This window comes from Carassius gibelio, chromosome B5 (assembly GCF_023724105.1).
Source record: "Carassius gibelio isolate Cgi1373 ecotype wild population from Czech Republic chromosome B5, carGib1.2-hapl.c, whole genome shotgun sequence".
NCBI lineage: Eukaryota > Metazoa > Chordata > Actinopteri > Cypriniformes > Cyprinidae > Carassius > Carassius gibelio.
The window spans coordinates 40776448-40795389 of record NC_068400.1 but is presented as its reverse complement, the minus strand read 5'-3'; the positions used below and the strand labels follow the sequence as shown (position 1 = coordinate 40795389).

The 18942-nt window shown below is 37.1% G+C and overlaps 1 protein-coding gene across 3 annotated transcripts; it reads right to left on the bottom strand.

The window, feature by feature from the left end:
- Positions 1-284: 284 nt before the first annotated feature.
- LOC127958048 (protein FAM214B) lies at positions 285-17451 on the bottom strand. 3 transcript variants are annotated; one of them, XM_052556826.1, is made up of 11 exons: positions 17104-17451; positions 11977-12123; positions 8257-8438; positions 7652-7807; positions 5553-6833; positions 3641-3699; positions 3458-3557; positions 2626-2784; positions 2428-2496; positions 2016-2203; positions 285-1322 (listed from the first exon to the last, which is right to left on the bottom strand). In XM_052556826.1, exons 4-11 carry the CDS (start codon positions 7670-7672, stop codon positions 1169-1171), a joined length of 2031 nt encoding a protein of 676 aa, XP_052412786.1. In that variant the 5' UTR covers positions 7673-7807; positions 8257-8438; positions 11977-12123; positions 17104-17451; the 3' UTR covers positions 285-1168. The 3 variants fall into 3 exon arrangements, with proteins under 3 accessions (XP_052412786.1, XP_052412787.1, XP_052412788.1); XM_052556827.1 differs by having other exon boundaries at positions 8257-8435; XM_052556828.1 differs by lacking the exon at positions 17104-17451 and adding an exon at positions 12457-12850.
- Between the last annotated feature and the right edge of the window lie 1491 nt (positions 17452-18942).

Genomic DNA, 18942 nt, shown 5'->3' with positions numbered 1-18942 from the left:
TTTTAAGGTATTTTAAAGTATGCTATTTTCAAGAGTCTGAGATTTTATTGCTGTTCCGATCAGCAGATTTTCTTCAAGTCAAAACCCAAAAAGCTAGATTGTCCATGCGAGTTTCTTAGGGGGCTGTGGTTGAGCCCTCATGGCATGAAACACTACAGAGTTTTTATTTTATTTTATCTACACAAGCTTGTTTTTAATTTCATAAGTGCATGTATTTTATTGATCATACACAAAACATACAGGAGCAAACCTTGGCATTGCTTCTCAAGTATCCCTTGGCAAATTACGGTCAAACACTAGTTTCACCCGCAAGTCGCAGAGTTTAATCAATTTTTAAAATATACATCAAGAACATTTTAAATACCCTAAATTCCCTCCCGTTCCCGCCATCACTCACTTGGCAATCTTTTCCCTCCATCCTAACAGAGAGGGCACCTACTACCTCCAAAAAAACTGAAATTAGTCTAGTTGTGCAGCATATTGCTTTTTTTTTTTTTTTAAGACATTTGCGAACATAAATACTACAGTTTGTTTTCTGCTCTGATGTTGGACTGTTCAGAAGAAGTAGTTGGAACAGCAATGTCCTCCAAACTGCCCTTCCAAAAAGAGAAAATGTCCAAAATAATGAGTTATTCTCCTCTTCACGACCCATGTATTACAAGCACAATGGCGATACTGAATGGATGTCCTTCAGTCCTATGTTCCACTGGTCTCTTTCTTTCTAGAACTTTCTTATCCCCTACACTAGACAAGTTACAGTGATGTCCACTGTTGAAACTCCAATCTGTTCCTCGGATGTCTCTTTTTCCATTTGCTTTGCCTCCATACATTCTCATTCAACATCAGTCCTCTTTGATCGAGGAAGTCTGTATATACTGACCATCACCAACATTTTAGAATAGAGCGGGTTGGTGGACATGGATACAACTGGTCCACAATGAGGCAGGTGCAGGCAGAGTCAAGGGCAAAGCTTAACTGTTTAACAGCACTAGAGGAAAACTCAATTAAGTCACAAGGCATGCATGTTACACACTCAGTTCTAGAGCTGGTCCTCAAGAGGGTGTGATATCTGTGTGTGTGTCTGAGTATGCATGTATGAGTGTGTCTGTGTTCAAGTGTATAGGGATCTCTTGTCTTGCAATCTTTATTAATGCAGGGCATCCCGATCTCACACTCTGGGGGAGTATTTGGGGTTTCTTGGCACCTCGGTGAAAGATTTCAGCTCGTAAGGAATCCCAGAGTCCACCTCGATGGACTTGCGGGAGAATAGCAGCCGGATATCATTGTGCAAGTAGATTTTCCCAGATTTGGAACTCTGGAATCTGAGATATGCAAACAAAGAGGAGAAGAAAAACTGGTTTATAAGGCTCCATCGCTTCTATTAGGAATATACCTCTTAGAGGAGAAGTACTTTTATGCTTATATTTTAAATATATATTAAACATAGCTATCTAGTCTTTTAAGTTGGTTGCAAACTAGCATAGAAATACACACTTGGAGCCCACTTTAGAATTAAAAGCATAACTAAGAGAAAGTTAAAAGTGGGAGCAATTTGCAACTATTTGAGGTAGTACAACAGTTTGCACCCATTATATATATATATATATATATATATATATATATATATATATATATATATATATATATATAAATGCGTTCATGGTCATACTGATGCTCAAATGTTGCTGTCCCATTTATTTCTTCTAAATTAACAACAACAAAGAAATAAAAAATGGTTACTAAAGACACATTGTTTGAAAAAAAATTCTGTTCTTTTGTTCATCAAAGAATCTTGAAAAATTACATTACATTTGAAACAAAAATATTTTTTAAAATAGAACACTTATTTTAAACCATGATAATTTTTCACAATATTACTTTTTACTGTTTTTATTATCTTTTTTATCAAATAATTACAACATTTGTGAGCATAAGAGGCTTCTGCTTAAAAAAAAAAAATCTTATGGACCCTAAAATTTTGCAGAACAGTAGTGTACATTTTTGTAAAAGTTTACCTGAGGTGTATCAAGTAGCAGAGAATCTTCTTTCTGTCAGACAGTGAGCCCTCCTTCCCCTCCGCCTCATCCACAGGCACCAGGAAGATACGATGGCGCAAGAAGGTCATGTGATTGACGGGCATGTCCCCAAAATTATATGTCACCAAAAACATTTTAACCACAGTCTTATTGGGGTTAAATAAGGTCTGCAAAAAAACAAAACAAAGAAAAAATAAATAAATACAAAAACAGTTATAACATTTAGTTTGATGGATTTTTTTTTTAAAGCAGAAGAAGGAAAAACTCGGTTTATAAAAATACCTGTGTACGTGTGGACATGCCTTTAGAAAATATATAGTACAAAGTACTCAATATAAAATAGAATAAAATAAAAAACACAAATATGGAAAGACATAGAAAGAGAGCCCACCACTTGAATGGTCCCTGCTTTGGGTACGCTGTATCCTTTTTTTCCAAGTGGTTCTAGCAAGATCACCCCCTAAACAATGCAAAAAAATATGACTGTTAATATGCATTTTACAACAGAGAATTTTTAGTTTTTTTATCAAGGAAAGTAAAAAAAAACAATAAAGTACAAAGAACGAAAATAGAGACGGAAAGTATATACCAGGAAGGGAGAAGGGGCACTGTGCTCCGAGGTGTCATAATAAGTCACTTGCACAGGTAAGGTGGCATGCTGCGGGCAATAGGAGCCGCTAGCCCCGATCTCTGCTGTGAAGCCCTCTATCCGCCCAGATGGAGTAAAACGACCCTTCAGAATCGACTCCTGCAGACAGATGCACACAACAACCAATCAGAAATGCAATCAAAACATTAGTCACTGTTGATTAAGGCTGGAATAAATCTTTTTAAACATCTAAAATATGAACAAATCTTTAAACTAGTCTTCATATATTGTTGTTAAAGATGAAAAATGGTCATCATAAGTGGGTATAAGTCGTGCATTTTTTTAAAGTATCAGTAACCTGACAACCAAACCTTGGTAAATCAACTTGGAAAGGGAAATTATTTTTTAAACACTTTTTAATTGCTAAAGTTTCACTGCCTTTCTTTAGTAAATCCTGACAGTAGAGTTTGCATTGCTGCAAATTGTTAGTAAATCTGGCCCATAGATAAATAAATAAAAACTACCGTCTATTCCCATAATTCACTACGAGATTTCCTGTGAACTGTTAACTCCGACTGCTCAAAATCTGTAGTCTTCCTCTGACTTTCAGCAAATAGCGTGAATTCCTCCAGACTGCGAATTAGGGCAAATATCTGTGCAAAGTTGTGAAATCTATTCCAGCTTTCAGTCTTTTAGTCTCTTTATTAATTTGCATACCATGGTTTTATTGGCTTCAAAGACAAACAGTATACACATTTATATAAAACAGGCGTGGTGTGTTAATCTAATCTTAATCTAGTATTTTATTTAATCATGGTTTAGGCTTGTGTACCTCAAAGTTGCCGAGAAGAGGTCTGCTAATGGAGGATAAAGAGGAGATTGAACTACAGGAGCGACTGGTGTCTGTTCGGCGTCCACTGCGTAACTGTCGACTAGTAAAACAAACATAAGAAGTAATAAACACACATTCTTATATATTAATACAACATCATTTAAAGAAAAAAAGATGACTTACGATTTGAGTCGACTCCCTACTTTGAGCCTTCTCCCAGATCGTGAACAGTCTGTAGCAGTCTGAAAAATGAAGTTTTAAATAGATGTTACAACAAAAACTATGTTTTATTTCCAATAGAAAAAAGGTATATAGCTTCGAAATAAAGTTAAGGTTCATTAAAAGTAGATTTTAATCTTATGGAAATGACAATAAATCAAATACAAGCTTTTGAATGACTGGGGAAAATCATTATGCCAGCGTTAGAATTTCACATAAAAAAAAAAAAAAAAAAAATTTTAGATTAAGAAGTACTTACAGATGAAGATGTGGCTTCAATATCACACATCTCACAGTAGTCCATAATATCATTCTGATAAGTTATTAAATATCAGCTAGATTTGACTATAGAATGGGTTTCAAACTTGAACATTTTCAGCTAGTTTGAACCTTTATTTCAGTCTATTCATCTCTTTGTTTCTCTTTTCTAAACCTATATTTGCTATTTCCTCTTTGTTGGCCTGTTTCTATGATCATTTCTCTGTCCTTCACTTTCTCTTTTATTTTTCCCTTCTTGGGCTTTCTTCAAGTCCTGAGCTCAGCCTTTGAGCACCGACACCGACCGGCGTGATGAAAGTGACAGCATATGAGCCTCTGTAGTCCGTGTAACCTTGCTCACCCCAAATTCACTCATTCTGGAACTGAATTTGGCCAGAACCTGTATGTGTGTATTTGTTAGGTCAGGTGAGGGAGGTCTCACCTCTTGAACAATGGCTCTGTCAATGGGCTTTGTTCCAGAGTCCCAACGCTTATTGTGTTGCAATGGAAAAATGAAGCATGCATATTCTATAAATCTCTCACTCCCAATATGTCTTTTTTCATTCTGACTATTCACCTGACCTTTCATGATGACTCTTTCAGTAATGGGAGACTATCTCCACCACCCTGACAAAAATAAAAGCTTCTCAAACTAATCAGCACCTTCCCATTTCCACATGTAATGTGGAAAAATCTAACATGTTTTTACCACTGAATTAAGGCCCTTTCACATGACTCATATTCAATGCATATCTCACATGCCGCTGTGGTGTTTATGTGTAAGGATTGCAAAACAATAATTTTTAATGCATATTAAAATAATAAAAATGTGCATAAAATAAATTCAATTTCTAAAAACATTTTCTTTTCCATCTTGAGTTGAAGACTTTGAGAGTTGCATTACCAGATCCCTTCCCCCAGGGGGAGTCTTCAAGGTTAGCTCAAAAATGCATGTGCTAGGATCCCAAATGGGAGTCCAGTGGCTGTTTTGTTTGTCGGTGGAGTCAATGGAGAAGAGGCCGCAGAATGATGAATGAAAAGTTAATTGGGGCCATTTACACAACAAAGTTTCCAACCAAAAACGGGTATCTTTTTATGCGTTTTGCCAGTTCGTTTATACGACAATGGCATTTTGGGGAATGAAAACGCATTTAAAAAAAGGGGGGGGGGGGGTTCAAAGTGCAAGTTTTTAAAAACGCAACTGAGTCTTTGAAAATGGCGACGTCATGCGCATTCGTAGTTCATGTTAGTTATGTAGACGTGCAGTACGTGTTGATTTTAAAGCCAAGCCCAAACAAACATACACAACAATGGTGGAGTATATGGTACTATTGTTGCTGCTCAAGAGTTTGCTAAGCCTTCTTCAGCGAAGTGTGGATTTACTTCACCAATACTACAACCAACAGGGGAGACGCATCATATACACACGGCAACAGGTAATGTTTAATAGCAATGTGACAGCACCAACTACTGGCTTGGCAAACGTAATACAGCGTTTTTGGTAATTTGGGTTGCATTTTGAGGTGCACACTAGGCAAGATTGTACGGTATTTCTAGCTGCATTGTTAAGTCATGTGAAAGGGCCTTCGGTTTCATTTCTATTTTCTTTGCGTTTCACCTTGGTGTGCTCCCTTGCTGATGGCAGTAGATGGTTCCAGAAGGGTGCACCCTTGGCATCAGTGCTGCGACAGGATGCTAATCCGAGCCCCGGTGCCAACAGTGCCAGCCGACTGCGTTTTGATGTAGATGGACCCTCATCCTCTGAGCAGGACTCTCCTGTATCACTTGAGGAGAGAAGTCTTTTCTTCACTGGACAGGAATTGGATGATCCCGATACCAGGCCATTTGCTTCCACTGGTGTTTTCTCAAGAGAGCTCAGTCTGTTAGTGGAGGAGGTCTTTGTCTCTGCCGGTGGAGGAGAAGATTCAAAAGTCATCCCCCATTCGACAGCTTCAGCTGGTGTTGAAAACGGGACAGGCGCCCAACTGCTCTCTGTTGCAGAAAGCATGCCCTTGACATCGACAGGGTTATGGCCTTCGTCCCCTGGTTCTTCAATGGAGCCAGCCAGGATGTTTCCTGCTGTGGAGGCCTCGGTTCTGGGAGTAAGTGTGGGAGGACTTCCCTCACAGTGGCCCCAGGTGGAGTGAGGGCCCTGTGGGTCCACCATAGGAGGAGATTTTGGGGACAGCGGGGTGAAGACATCTGGGACGGGCCTGTCGTGGTTGTGCTGGGCTGGCCGGCGACCAGGAATCGGTGGATGTGAAGGGGAAAGGGGAGGTGACCTAGGGATTTCTGAGTCTTTGTGCTCAAGGAGTGAGTTGCAAAAAAGTGGTTCCACCCCAGAGCCACACAACACCTCCCCATCGGACTCATCATCGTCTTCATCCTCATCCTGTTGGACAGGACGCTTAATGGCGACAGGAACCGGCATCCCCTTCGGGCTACGTTTCATTCCTACTCGGACAGGCCGAAGAGTCTCTTGACTTTCCCCGAAACCACCTCTTTGGGAGAGGATGGATAGCTGGTAGACTTTCTGGAGCCTGATCTCCTCTTCTCCAAAAGGTCTGGGAACGACTCGACGTACTTCAGATTCAGGGCTCTCGCCTTGAGTGCTAGGCAGAGGTAGATCCCCGTCCTGGGCTGGAAGCTCTTTACGAGCCAGGTCCACGTGGATGTGACGCATAGTGACTTTGTTTGTGCTGGGTGACTTTTTCAGGGGAAGTTGTGCAGTGTTAAATAATAAAAAAAAACTAGCTCCAGAGAGTTCTAGGAAGTCTGAACAAGTGCAACAAGGCTGTGGAATCGAAAGTAAGCTTCCCGTCGCATAGATGAAAGGCTTTAGTTTCCAGTGGTCAGGTGTGGAGTTAGGACAAGCTGATTTCCACAGTGCATAAAGCTTCTGAAGTAAAACAAACAAGGATACGAGTATAATCAAACTGACATGAAACGCATAATAAAGATTACACAGCAGAATAGTAACAATGAACACTATTTCAAATATGTATCTTTAACAGTACATTTTAAACAAAATTTGCTATGTTTTGATATGGACATCAATAAAGCTTATACATATATGATGAAATACAATGAAAATCACATGATACAGCTAATATCAGTAGCAAGACGAATCTTGATTTAGTAATTTTAGTAATATCAGTTTCACAAAGGATTTGTTAGGTTCAGATCAGGAACTCGTCTTTATGAACAGTAAAAAACATTAAAAAAACGGGTCCTTAATTCAAGAATCAGACTCTACTATTTGCACTACATGTTTTTGGTTCACTTACATATACCATAACATTCATTCCTTATAAAATGAGACAAACTGTTTTTTTTTTTTTATTATTATTTGTAAAAGGGACTTGCTCATAAGAGTCATTCAGTTGGGAATCAGACTGGTTTTGCAGTACATTACTGATCCACCATATAGAAAGCTGGCATCATGCATATATGATGATTTGTGAATCGAATGGCACTGAAAGCATTATATGTTTGTTTTTGCAAGTAGCCTGTAATTTTGCAAATTCTTTCTGGCACACTGACTTTTTATCTCAATCACATTTCATTCAAATAGCAAACTTGCATTTAAAAAATTCAGGTAATATAAGATTTATTTTGCTGTGGCACAGACGATTCTGCACTCACTGTTGTAAACTGGAGCAGGAGTGTCAGAATAAATACAGAATAAGTGTGTGCATGACCAATTTCCTAACATACATGCTTCAGGTCCTTCTGCATCCACTCCTGCAGCTTCTGAGTTGTGTTGACCCTTGAATCTTGACCCTGACCTTAGCCCCTGAGTTTGGCCATCTCCAACACTGCCCCTCTGATGCAACAACAGCATTCCCAAATACACAGGCAGCTAACAGGGGCCTGACGGGAAAAAAAGAGAGAAAGAAAATGTCAGAGACAATCGACCAGATTTTTCAATGTTAAAAAAAAGGCCTCACCAAGGCTGCATTTATTTAATGAAAAATACCATAAAAATTCATATTGTGAAATTTTACAGTTTCAATAACTGATTTTAATTAAAATGTAAAAAAAATTAAATTAATTAATCTGATGGAAATTAACATTACTTGTATTATCTTTATTCCTCATAAATCATTCTAATATGCTGATTTGGGGCCCAAGAGGCATTTCTTATTATTTCTAACTATATATTACACCAATATAATGGTGTAAACCGTTACATTAAACAAAAACTTGATAATTTAAATGTTAAATGTGACATTAGGACTATAAATCTTTGACAAAAGTTCTAGCCTGCTAAACAATCCCTTGGTTACCAGTATCATAGTGCATGCTTTTAGTTTACTTACCAAGGGCCGAGCGTCAGTGAGGTGGGAGGGGCCTTGCAGAACGTGCCAATGAATAAGTAATATCCCTCCTACAGCTCCACCCAGATAAGGCCAGCGGCCAATCACGCCTCCCCTTGGCTCCTGAAAGGAGTGGACTGCTCAACAGCTGCATTCTGAGCCAGGCATTCCAGAGACACCACCTACTGAAGAGCAATGGTTAATCAACAACAAATCAACTTGATCAAATCAGTAACCGTGCCACACAGTTCAACCTGCACATGATCTGAATCAGTCCTTAAAGTAAAAATCAATTTATCTGGCTTTTTAATCAAGCTTTAATAGCTTTTTAGCATTCTACTGGTCAATAAATAATCAACCAAGAAAATAACACTAACAGAGAACAGACACAAAGAGCAATCGTATGACTCACTATACTCATTTTATGCCATCTGATTAGGACACATGCTTGAACAGACTGTGTACTGCATAGCTCTGACTGCCTCTCTGTCTCTAGAGCTCAGACCTGCTTGGGATCAAGACTAGCAGACAAAACACAGAGACACACAACAGAACCTTTGTGTTGTCTTGCTTCAGAGAACGAGCAGTCCTGCTCATTAATAGTACAAAAACAGGAACATACGAGCAATAACGCACTAACTTGTGTAGATCGAAGTAATGGAAAAACATGAAACAAGTGAACATTATCTACTCTATATACTAAGTAGTATATAGTTGAAATGCATATTAGCAGAAAAAATGTGTTCATCCTTCCTTTATAATATTAAAAATGCTGAAATCTTAAGGATGCATACATTACATCCATGGGGAGCAGATATTACATATGCCACAAAAGAGATCTGCGAATGAAATGGTTCCTGACTAAGCAATTTGCACATCACTTACACTACCATTCAGAATTTTGGAGTTGGTATTATTAGTCATTTATGCTTACATAGGCTTAAAAAATAAAATAAATTATATATATATATATATATATATATATATATTTTTTTTTTTTTTTTTTTTTTGAAGTAATAATACAATTGAAAACACAGTTGTGTCGATTAATATTTTTATAGAAATCCATTCTACATTTCTTTCAGGATTCTTTGATTAATTCAAAAGTTCAAAAGAACAGCATTTATTTGAAAACTATAAATCTTCTGACACGTCATGTGATATAATTAATGCCTGCTGAATAGAAGTATTAATTTCTTTAAAATTTCTTACTGACTTTAAGGTTTTGTGTCACATCTTGCAATGCAGTGAGCACAATCTCATGAATGTCAAATATGACAGTGTGATGGCTATATATATATATATATATATATATATATATATATATATATATATATAATTTTATTTTTTTTCTAGACACTACTGTTCAAAGGTCTGCGCAATTCTTATTTCTTATTTCTTATTTCAAATAAATGTATACTTTTATTTAGCAAGGATGCATTAAATTGATCAAAACTGACTGTAAATACTTACATTATTACAAAAGAAATAAATTTCAAATAAATGCTGTTCTTTTAAACTTTCTATTTATCAAACAAACTTTTTCAAAGTGAAGTGCATATAGAAGTGCAAGTCTTTTTTCTTTCATTTTCATTTTTATATTAGTTTGCCAAGCATGTGGGGGTCTGTTACAGATGATGTAAGACCCTCAGAGCATTGTTGTGAATCTTTCAGACTCAGCATAAATAGAACCCTGAACCCCAGGTCAAATACAGCTGACAAGACACACACACACACACACACACTAACCAACTAACATACTGCCGTTACACACCAACATGTTGCCCGGAGAGTAGAATGAGAGATGTAATATGTGTTTATTATAAGCACATGATGCCAGTTATATAACTACACACTCTCTAATGCATTTGTCAGCTGTGCAATCAAATGTTTTTTTTCTGAAACATATTTAACCTCATTTTACCAGTCATTAATATTTATTGCCGTTAAAGACTGCATGATTTCATTATCAGCTTAGTCCTATTCCTCAGTTTATCCACTGTCTGTAAAAAAAGCAAGAATGTCCATCCCCACCCCCAGAGAATTCAATACGGAGCAGAAGAAAATAGATGGGGAAACCAAACATCCAAGACTAGCATGAACAGCTGTCAGCTGTATGATGTTTTTCTGGGTCCTAGGAGTTATTTAGGTGAAAGAAGTCAGTCAAGAATTAATCAAGCCAGTTTCATGTGTATAGTGAATACCTCAGCCAATTTCCAAGCAGCTTTACATAATATGGTGTCTTTATACCCCAATGAGCAACTGAGCCATGGAAAACTCCCTAAGATGAATAAGTGGAAAATTTATGGGATATGAAAAACATAGATTTTTTTTCATAGAAGGCATTTGTGCTCGTCTTTAGTTATTGGAATTATTGCATGCATAGCTGTGCATCCGTATATTTATGAAGTGAAGGAAGTGGATCAAAGCAAAAATAATTCATTCCACATATTACAGTTCCTCAATTCAGGATCACAATGACATAGATGAAAGATCGAAGGGATCAAGGAGCCAAACAATCAAAAAATTACATTGGAGCTTCAGTCTCGATGCCAAAAACTCACTTGTAGCTTCTACCTGGCAAAAGAGCAGTAAGCCACTTCCTCCATTGGCTTTAATGGAAACATGAAAATGTTCTCAAACAAACAATACTTGATTCAAGCAAGCTAAAAAATGGCACACTTATACCCAACAGGTGCTGTTACTCAAACAATAAAGACAATTTATTAATTTTCACCATGCATGTGAGAGAGTGAGTCAGTGAGAAAGAACATCCCATGGACATGATTGCAGACCTCTACAGTGAAGATGAGTGCAGCCCTTGAGGTTTTTGCTAAACACCTGACTTTTACATCTGCGTAAGTTACAAAATGTAATTACAAACTACAGCAGCATTAAAGACTAAAAACTTATAAGCTCACCTCTGACTAAGCTTATATCTCCGCAACTACAAGTCTGCCAGTTTGTAAAACCAACAGCTGAAATATTATCTCTACATGTGGCAAGGGTCATGATGTCTTTGATTCATTTGTGCATTGACCTATATGGTAAGAGAGAGAGAGAGAGAGAGAACAGCTGTCTCACTCTTTTTCTAAGTTCTCTTTGAAGCTACTTCCTTTTCTACTTCCAACCACCAATGTTCATAAATGGGTGGTTGACAAAAGATATAGATAAAAATAAAGATATTAGGTTAAAATCACCTTTATATACTGTTCTATGTATTATATATATACTATATATATATATACAATTCAATTGTATCAATTCATATAATGACATAAAAACGTAATATAAAAAAATAATACATATACATTGTTTAAAAAAAAAGTGTCACACTATTCATAAACACATAGATCAAAACTTTAGGTTTAAATCTACATGAATACATAAAGGGCTGACACTGATGTGTCAAAAGACTGATTAAAATAAATTTTTAACATTTTAGGTCTAAGCATATAATTGCAGTTTTTTTAACCACTTTTTTCATTATTTAAAACAGACTGTGGCTAGTTTGTGGTTCATTTAAATAGCCAGTTGTGTGACAAATTTACTTTTAAAAAGTACAACTATTCTAAATGTAGTCTGTCATTTAATACAAGGTCAGAAAAACTGCATGTATAATGCATACACAACATTTTTGTCATAGTTTTGCCGTGGCACACTACTGTCATCGCAAGACATCTCTCGTCAACCATACATAAACACGTTAGCCTCCTGACTCACCTTTCTAGGAACTCCTGCCCTTTCCTCCTCCTCTGTTTCTCCGTCCTCTCTGTCGGAGCTCTAGAGTCGTTCTTGTTGTTGCTGTGAGGGGTTGAAAGGTTATTTGCGTGGAATGAGGGAGTGCAGGCCTTTCTTTCTGTTCCTCCCCTGAGAGGAGTGAGAAAGAGAGAGAGAGAGAAACATACAAAACTTTAGTTTAATCAAGGTTTCTTGTTCAAGCTGTCACATCTCGCTGTTTATGCTCTCTGTGCACTGCTATTCTGGTATGCCCAACTGTGAATCCTCCCTAACTCCCCCTTCTCTCTTTCCCTCTTTCAATAACACACACAAAACCTCTCTCAGGCTCCCTTTGGCACATGCATATAAACTCTGTAACCCCCCTCTACATCTTTTACCCTCTCAAATAACTTCAACACAATGAAAGCCGCTTTTAGTCCCCCCTCACTTCTTGTGCTCTCTCTTTCTAGCTGAATTTCTCACCACTTGTCTCTCTCTCTTCTGTGCTTTGCCTTTCAGTCTACTTCCTCTCAGCTGGTTACTGAAGGCAGGCGTGCTTGCTTGCTCAGTCAGAACACAACTCATGTAAGATTTGGGCTTGCTGTGCTGTCATCTGATTGGCCGGGGGGAGGGGGATCAGATGCCACAGTGACCGTCCTGATAGATGTGAAGGCAAAGGGAAACCTCAAAAGTCCCGCCCACCTGTTCGGCTTGTTTTGCAAAGTGTATTCCTTCATAGAGCTTCAGAGAGTTACTGTGTGCATTAGTTCCAGCTTGTGTTTGACTGAAAGAGGCATTCCAGAGCAACCCAAACGTGTTACTCTGGAGGCAAATATGCCATTAAACAGATTTACATTCGTTTTGGTTATAACTTTTAAAAGTTTGGAGTCAGGAATCTTTTGTTTTGTTTTAAAGAAACCAATCATTTTAGACAGAAGGGATGTGTTAAACTGATCAGAAATGACAGTAAATACATTTATAATATTATATTGTGGCAGTTTTCGATTTCAAATAAATGCTACTCTTTTGAAATTTCTATTCAACAAAGAATCCTAATATTAAAAGTATTATGGTTTCCACAAAAAACATCAAACAGCACAACCTGAGAATGATCTGACTATGAGTAATAGCTGGTAAAAATGCAACTTTGCCATCACAGGAATATAAAATATTTATAACTAAATATTTTAAATAATAATAATAAAAACAATGCATGAAAGGGTGTTATCTGCTCTTCCACAGAAACAGATCCTGAAGGATGCAAAGGGATGGGTGTATGTGTGTGTATGTTTGTGTAAGTGTGTCTGATGTAGCATCTTCCAAATAAGGAGACGTAATTCCACATGCATCTTAAAGGAAAGCATGAGATGCACATGAGCTTTAGATGCAGTGAGTAAGGTAGATGGGGAGGTGTGGAGAGCGGGGGGAAGTGTTTGGAGATGTTACGTCGAGCACATGGTGAAGTTCTGATGTCTTGCATTGGTTGTGGAGTATAGACCAGCTTAAATTGAAAACATGCCTTACAGAGACATATAGAGCTACTTCTCCTTTAAGAGCTCACGTTCTGTACCCATATAAGGAATGCTTGGGGGCGTGGCTTGAGACAGTCAACTATACAGAGTGAAGCAAAACCATACATACAAATACAGAAGTGCACAAAAGACACACAAACATGCCTTTATACACACTCACTGGTGCTCCAGCATAGATTTGGTGTATGATGCTGGCAAAACAATGAAAAGGCAACACTGCTCTAAGCTACTTCTCCAAAACAAGTTTTATTCTCTTTCAAAACACCCTCCCGGCAGCTATTCTGAGCTGTAGATGGGATCAACTGGTCTATGAGGGACTGTAAAAGCTCACAACTACATTCTAACCCTTCCCTTCCTCCATGCTTGAGTGTGTGTGTGCGTGTGTCTTGTATGCCTTTCTAGTCAAAAACACTTAAACTGTCAATATTGACACAAACAGCTTGACTTTTACACTTTTTTTCTGTAGAAAATCTGGTGTTCGCCTGTTTAAATTAATTGTGACAATGAAGACTTTTATACATTTATAAATGCTGTTCTTTTGCACTTCCTTTTTATCAAAGAATCCTGGGGGGTACAATATTTTCAAAATTGTACAAAAATTTTTCTTGGGCACTAAATCAGCATATCAGAAGGATTTCTGAAGATCATCTGACACTGAAGATTAGGAATGGATTATTTAAAACTCAGTTTGCCATCACAGGAATAAATGGAATTTTTAAACAGAACACGAACAAACACTTTCATTTTAAAATGTAATAAAATTTCAGAATATTTCTTTTTTCTGCATTCTTGATCAAACAAATGCAGCCTGGGTAAGTCTATAAAAATTTATTTAACATATAGTATCTTAACAATATAAATGTTACCAATATATTTTAAACAAAACATCTACATGCAAAGCATTCATCTTTTTAAACCAGAACTGAAGTCCCACCAGACAGTCGCTATTATAGTCAGCTGTGTGCTCAACTTCCTGTTTTCCACTTCAATGAGCCAAGTGAGAACACACAAATGGTGCAATCCTCTGCTCTCTGTAAATACACAGGATGTGATTTCTGCTGGTCACACCTTCAGTTTACATTATACTTTCTCACTGTATCATCCTCTTTTTCGATGTTGCAAAGAGCAAGAGAAATAGACCGAATGACTGAACAGAATGTTCCAGAAGAAAAAAAAAAGTGCCTTTAGAGCTATTTCGGTCAATGGTTCACCAATCTTGTACTTGCACAATCCTTGAATGAAGTGTGCATGTGCCAAAGTACGCACTCAATAACTAGATCAATGAAATGATACGAGCCAACAAAAGGCATTGAAACACTATAAAGCCTTTTATGAGGAATCTGCTATGGGAGTCTGTAAATGTCACTACAATAACAAAAACGTAGCTGACGCTAGATATTAAGGTTAGTCCCTCTGTAGAGATTAGCACCTGACACTGATGAATGAGGACGGTAACTAACATGCCCTTGGTAACACGCTCTCCAAGGTGGGGGTGGCGGGTGACAAATGTACTTCTCTGTAACAGAGTAAGGGCGTAAAGAGAGAAAAGCAATAGATGGTGGATGGTGGATATGAGGGCAAAGGTGAAATGAAAGATAACTGCTGGGGAAAAGGGAGCTTGGGTACGGAGGCAGAAAGATGATGAAAAGATATGTTAATGTGTGCACGCATATCTGCAATTAGCCTAGCAAAAAGCAAAGCACTATATAATATTCAGAGTATTCATCTTAGGCATTGCTAAAAATAGATGTTCTGTGACAATACAGCTGAGCTTTAGCATTTTAAAGAACAATACAATTAAACAAGATATTCTAGCCAAGTTAAATGCAATTTGGGGTGAGAGAATAATTTATATAAATATATATAGTTTTATCACATGTGTGCACACACTTAGCTGTATCACAGCACATGCCTGCACATGCACGCACACATTTATCCCTGTGATACTGATATGGGACAAGCTTCTATTATTGAAATCCTAATCTAAGCCACTACAGGAGAAATCCTAAAGCTGAGCTTAGATCATGAGACGGTTAAAATGTGAGGCGGATCTTAGATAAAAATGCCTAGACAGGTGGCGAGTAGATTGGGTTTGGCTATCATGGTTAACCATTCATGGCATCTCTATGGCTATTTAAAGAAGTCAAGGAGCATTTTCTAGAGGTGAGAGAAAATCCAATGTGTGCACAATCAAAATCGTGCTGATAAGGTGTTCTAAATGATGTTGTTATGCAACTGCTAAAGGGGTTTTCAGCATATTTGTATGCTGTTGTTTTAATATTATTTATGTAGTACTTTAAAATAGCTTTTAGCTTTAGAATTGCCATCTTCATTTTAATTTTGGTTTAATATTTAAGATATAAATCTTAAATTAAATTAAGACATATTTACGTTTTTCATATTCAGTATTTTTTCACACCTCATACAAGAACAAGGATCCAATGCAAACAGGTCAAACGCCGGAAGAACGGTGTTAATGGAGCGCCACCATCCTCATTCTCATCAAGATGAGAGAAAGAGAATACATTGCATTTAGGGGAGATGTTGAACTGAAACCCCTCATTCAACATTTACAGGTATCAGTTGCAGAAAGGGAGCCGCTACAGGCCTTAACGTCGCACGCTAAGCCACCTCACCCTGAATACGCATCTGCTTCCTACACCAGCTTGACATGCTTATCCTCAGATTTGCTGCAGCTATCCCCACCATGCATGTCCCAAACCCAGTGATGTAATACATACTTCTGCTGACGGCCATACAGAAAGAGGTCACCCAGCAAGGGCATTAAGAAGCTGATCTGAAGCTCTTAATATTCAGGCTTCAAACTGATGAAAAAGGTCACATTCTACCTGCAGCTCTTTCGGGACATCTGAGCCCACTTTGGGTCACTGATGATTCTCTGTTTGTTTTGTGTGCTGTGCCTTGTCAGGCATCAGTAATGAGCAGAACAAATCCTCTCGTGAAATATTAGTATTATTGATATTACTTAGCCTATGAGAACAACACAATATCAACAGCGTTTAGGCAACAGCAGTCTATTTATACCAGCTACTAAAAGCTGGGCATGATTCATGGGCCCAGGGATAGGGGTGCAACATAGACACAGAATCATGCATACTTCAATCAATCAATCAATCGCAAAGCATGCAATAAACAATAAAATAAAACCTCAAAGATAAAGAAAAGGACGCACTGGGGTGAGAAATGCACGTGCATTGTGCACGGATAAAAGTTGCCTTCATTGGATGAAACAGCATGAATCAGACAAAGCAGAAACGCCCCCCTGCGTATTAACATACAGAAGCTCCTGTATGCATTGTGTGTGCGTGCTATGATTAATCTGCCATTATCAAACACAAAAGGTGGAAAAGACCCAGGGAATCTACTCTATTTTATATATCACACTGCTGGATCAGTTCATGCATTAATCTCACATGTAAAAAAGAGAGTTTAGAGTATTAAGGTATATACACGATTGATTAGTGAGATTGTAACTTGTTAGAATATATCTGTCATTATTATAATCTCTCTAAAATCTATATTTAGATGGTGGAATGAGAGTGATTTAAAGGTGGATGGCAGCACAAAGAGAACTCACCCACAGCAAACACAAATAACGATGACAATGACAAGGGCAGTCAGTGAACTAACACTCCCATCATAGCTGGAGGAGGAAGAGTTTGATCCTGTTTTAGACAACAGACTGGATCTCCAGATCTTCAGTGAAATCGACGTCAAACTATCTGCGTTGAAATCCCACAGTGTGACGAAGATATATCTGACCACCAGATCCTGCTTTCTGAATGTCGACAAGGCTGTTCAGATTGCCTTTCTTCTCCTTTCCACGTCCTATAGGCTCCCTGCCAACGGGCCTTTGCTATTTTCTGCTTGGCTCTCTGTCCAAAGCCCTCGCCCATGAAATTATTCTGTCCCTTTAAAAACAATACTTCCGGGATTTGCTGAAAAATAACTAGAGGGAGGGACGCTCGAACAGCTGAAGGGCTGTCATTTAAGCGATTGGTCGCTTTCTCGTCTACGAACCAATAGCAGTAGTGTATTAATCCTGTTTTTGAATATATTTGAATAATATTCATATATTTCGAGGAACTTCATTCCCATTGGCTCTGTGGCTTGTCAAGCCACGCCTCAGTCCACGTGCAAGTTCCTTTTACTCCGCTTTGGTGGGGAAACGTATAGATAACGACTGGAACAAAAATATGGTTTATGTAACGTTGTTGAACTAATAATATTTCGATTTTGTGGCAAATTCATATTTTGTAGACTAATTTAAGCAACCAAAATATATTATTCTAAAATAAATACCTTTACTTACAAAGCTCAAATAACCCTATAGAGTTCCAATAAGGCTAACGTTTCTGTTCTATAGAATGATTCGGAAGAAAAAATATATATTTTAAAAACATTTAATAATTTTTAATCAGTGCTAAATTAGTAAAATCTGTAAAAGTTTTTTCCTAACACCCCTACAAAATCATATTTCCTCTTTTTTAGCTGTCGACAACCATGTAACTTAAATCCATAAGAGCTGGAGACTTTAATGAATAAATTCCATTCCATTAATTTATAGATTTCTATAAATTAAATAACCAGTAGACTTAACAACATTATTTTAAGTTTAACCCATATAACTAAACAACGTTTAGTGCCATTTTAATAGATTCTGCACAAACATTTGCATCTTTATATGCTGCTGATTGTGCTTTTCCAGAGTGTTCAGATTCACGGTTACTTTGAGACAAATGTGAAAGTAAATTCATTTTTAGTTAGGTTTTTTTTTATTTTTATGAAGCAGCATACGATCACCACTAGATGGAGCGATTGCACCACAGAAGCATCAGGTATAAATAACATTTTACACATTGTCATAGTTTGTTACAGTTAAAATGCGATTATATCCGTGGAAATTAAACCTTAAATGTATTTCCTTTAATTAATAATTTTAAGAAGCTGCACGCTGTTCTTGTATCAAAGCTGCAACATTTTTATATTTTACATTTTTTTATTAAAATACATTAAACTCAAACCTACAGCTTCTGTTAAATATATATATATATATATATATATATATATATATATATATATATATATATATATATATATATATATATATATATATATATATATATATATATATATATATATATATATATATATATAATAAGATTATACTAATACAGGTGTTGTAAATAATTACTTAAAGAGCGATTTGCACATCTTATTTATTTATTTTAATTAGAAACAAACAGAAACAGGAAAGCGAGACATTAATATATTCCAACAAAGAGCAATTATAAAAATAAGAAAGAACAGAAAACAAATATTCTCGATTTGTCTATGTCAAAGTATGATTTTGCGATTTACACACCTGTGCGCCAACAAAACGTTATTCGACGCAAAATTTTTTAGACCCGCCCAA